The sequence below is a fragment of the Alosa alosa genome, chromosome 23, assembly GCF_017589495.1.
Source record: "Alosa alosa isolate M-15738 ecotype Scorff River chromosome 23, AALO_Geno_1.1, whole genome shotgun sequence".
NCBI classification, from domain to species: Eukaryota; Metazoa; Chordata; class Actinopteri; order Clupeiformes; family Clupeidae; genus Alosa; species Alosa alosa.
Window position 1 is genome coordinate 2,360,521 of NC_063211.1, and position 2,500 is coordinate 2,363,020.

Below are 2,500 nucleotides of genomic sequence, written 5' to 3' on the forward strand. Positions count from 1 at the left end.
ACACACACACTACAAGGCTATACACAACCAACCCGACCTCCTGGAACCTAGATGTCGAGATGAGGCAAGGTTAAAGAAAAAGCACATGCCAACTGACAAGGTGGTTGTGCGGCATTAGTGGACGGCAAGAGAGGGAAAGCGCGGGGACTTACCAAGAACGACATGTGTTCCTCTTCGCGGCAACGGCTCTTCACGCGAGGGCATTTATCCGTTTCTCAAGATGCGCCTCTGAGGGAAGAAGGCAGTGGAGGAGAGGATGAGTGTGGAGCGCGAGACAGGAAGAGGGACCAGCTCGTATGTTAGCGTGTGTGAGAGAGTGAGTGAGTGTGAGAGTCAGAGGGAGAGAGAAACGGAGAAACTATGACACACACACACAGACACACAAAAATCAATGGCAACGTCAGCTCCCATTTCCTTGCTGTTCCCCTCGGGCATACACCGTCTCGAGCATGGTGTCTACCACCGGACGATAAAGAGAAGGCTATGTAGCGACAACGTTTCGCTCACCTGACTGCAAGTGCAGAAAAACACTGGGATTTCGCTGCGTATTTCCTCCGTTCCTCATTGGCATCAGCGCCCTGGCCGAGCTACTCCGTTCCTTTCCTTTAAGGCAAAATTGATTAATAGGGATAATACAACTATTCAGGGCCAGGCTGCAAGAAGCGTCATCGTAATAGCCATCTAACGACACTTGAATAGTCTATTTGTCTCCATCAGCTTACGAACGAACAAGAATATAGGCTACATCTTGCACTGGGCTGTTGATAAACTAGACACATTTCAAAGAGCACACACCCACCTCTATCAATAATTAAAATCCCTGAAATGTATCTGTTTTTACGCTAATGGCACTCATTTTCTCAAATTCCTTCAGAGTATTTCGCGTGTTTCTGACCTCTACCAAATAGCATAGACAAACACATTGTTATTCTAAACCATCGCTTGACTCCGTACGCATGAACGGACGCATTTGTCTGTGAATGGACATCTGAAGCCGACGCGGGAGCGCGTGTTTCTTTAATTCCAGCACAAGGGCGCAAAGAATGGGGTCTTTGACCGTGAAACGGTCCGTTATTCGCGCTGACGGGACGGACCTCGCATCAGTTTGGTCATGATGTGGCAGGCACCATGCTGTGACAGCTGCTGGGCTGCTTGTTTTTCCGTGAACTTATTTCATGACAAACCAGAACAAAATTACTTTTTTTGTAAAGAACGAAAGAAAGCTCGTAGGCTAGCCTATAGGCCTAGGCCTATTATGTTCAACAAACCCTAGAATAACCCAAAGAATAGCCTAAGCTAATAGCCTACTAAACCTATAACCTGCCTCCCATCCAAGCTGTGGAAAAGAAAATTGGACAATAGGAATTATGAATATTCCACAACACTAATCCCCCCACACCTAATGTAGTCTATGTCGGATGGGTTGTCAACCAAATCCACTCGACTCTACAAAGCTGAAGTTGGCTTCACACTTCTCCATCCCAACTAACTAGCCCTTTGCTCTTGTATACAGGCGACGTTGCGTTAAGATAATTAAGTAGTCGAGGCTATGGATTAAAATCGGGTTCTATTTGACCAAACTATTTGACCAGACTAAAGTGTTAAACCGTAATTCCCTGTCAGATATAAACAGTAGTCTATCTTAACTGAATACGCATTTGAACCATGGCTACCTTAGTCTTCTTCACAAGCTAACCAAGAGTCCCACAGTAATCTGAAGCAACTGTAATCGGCTATGATTTGTAGGTCATGAACAGTTTGGACATTTAGGGTAGTTGTTATAATTTACCCTAATGATGATCTGTGGGCATAGTCAAACTCAAAGAGGCCTAAACAGCGGAACATGTCAGTCAGAAACCAAAACTTAACTTTAACTTTAACTTCGACTTTGAACAAGTGTTGGCTAGCCTAATTTAGTTTATCGTAAACTTACCATGGTTTTGATTATGAGATGATGAGAATAGGAAATGGCCACGTACAACTTGATACTGTTGCAACTATACCTTGAACACATCAGAAAACCATGTCAGATATTTACAAACACGAAAACAAATCTTCCTTGAAATCAACTCAAGTTAACATTCTCAAGTGGGCTGTTCCAACGTTTCGCCCTTCGCCCAGCTGATCTGACGCAATGACGCTCCATATTACGTAGATAAAATAAAATCTCACTCTCTTATATTCAAATATACTTATTCATTACTTATTTATTTAAGGTCACATATCATTACATATCTCTGTCGTGAATGGGAGCTCGTTGACAAAATTACTTTTATTTTTTATCTTCGAACACAAACGTCCCATGTTGATGACATCACACACACAAGTCTTCTTTTGATGTCGAAATGTAACCTTCTCTTGCCCCAACTACGTGCCCAACTACTCCCTCCCTCGCTTGTTCATTGTCTAAACGTTAGATCGGGCACTGACAGGGGCACATGCACATCCCACGGCGGTTTAAAACGTATTTGACAGGTATGTTCTCATTCATTACACTTTA

The 2,500-nt window shown here is 43.5% G+C and overlaps 2 protein-coding genes across 4 annotated transcripts in view; one reads left to right on the forward strand and one right to left on the reverse strand.

Annotated features, from left to right (window-relative positions):
• Positions 1–2,122, reverse strand: part of stradb (STE20 related adaptor beta) — a 16,357-nt gene extending 14,235 nt beyond the window's left edge. For 2 of the 3 annotated variants that reach the window (XM_048234975.1, XM_048234971.1), the window contains exons 1-3: positions 1,934–2,122; positions 508–603; positions 153–228 (exon numbers count right to left, since the gene is read on the reverse strand). In XM_048234975.1, the coding sequence (XP_048090932.1) occupies positions 153–164 (12 nt within the window). In that variant the 5' untranslated portion in view covers positions 165–228; positions 508–603; positions 1,934–2,122. The remainder of the gene's footprint in view (positions 1–152; positions 229–507; positions 604–1,933) is intronic. The other variant, XM_048234972.1, reaches the window with a different exon arrangement.
• A 259-nt stretch (positions 2,123–2,381) lies between these two features.
• trak2 (trafficking protein, kinesin binding 2) overlaps positions 2,382–2,500 on the forward strand; it is a 24,024-nt gene continuing 23,905 nt past the window's right edge. The window contains 1 exon segment of the mRNA XM_048235629.1: positions 2,382–2,475. The gene's annotated coding sequence lies outside the window, so the exon portion shown is untranslated.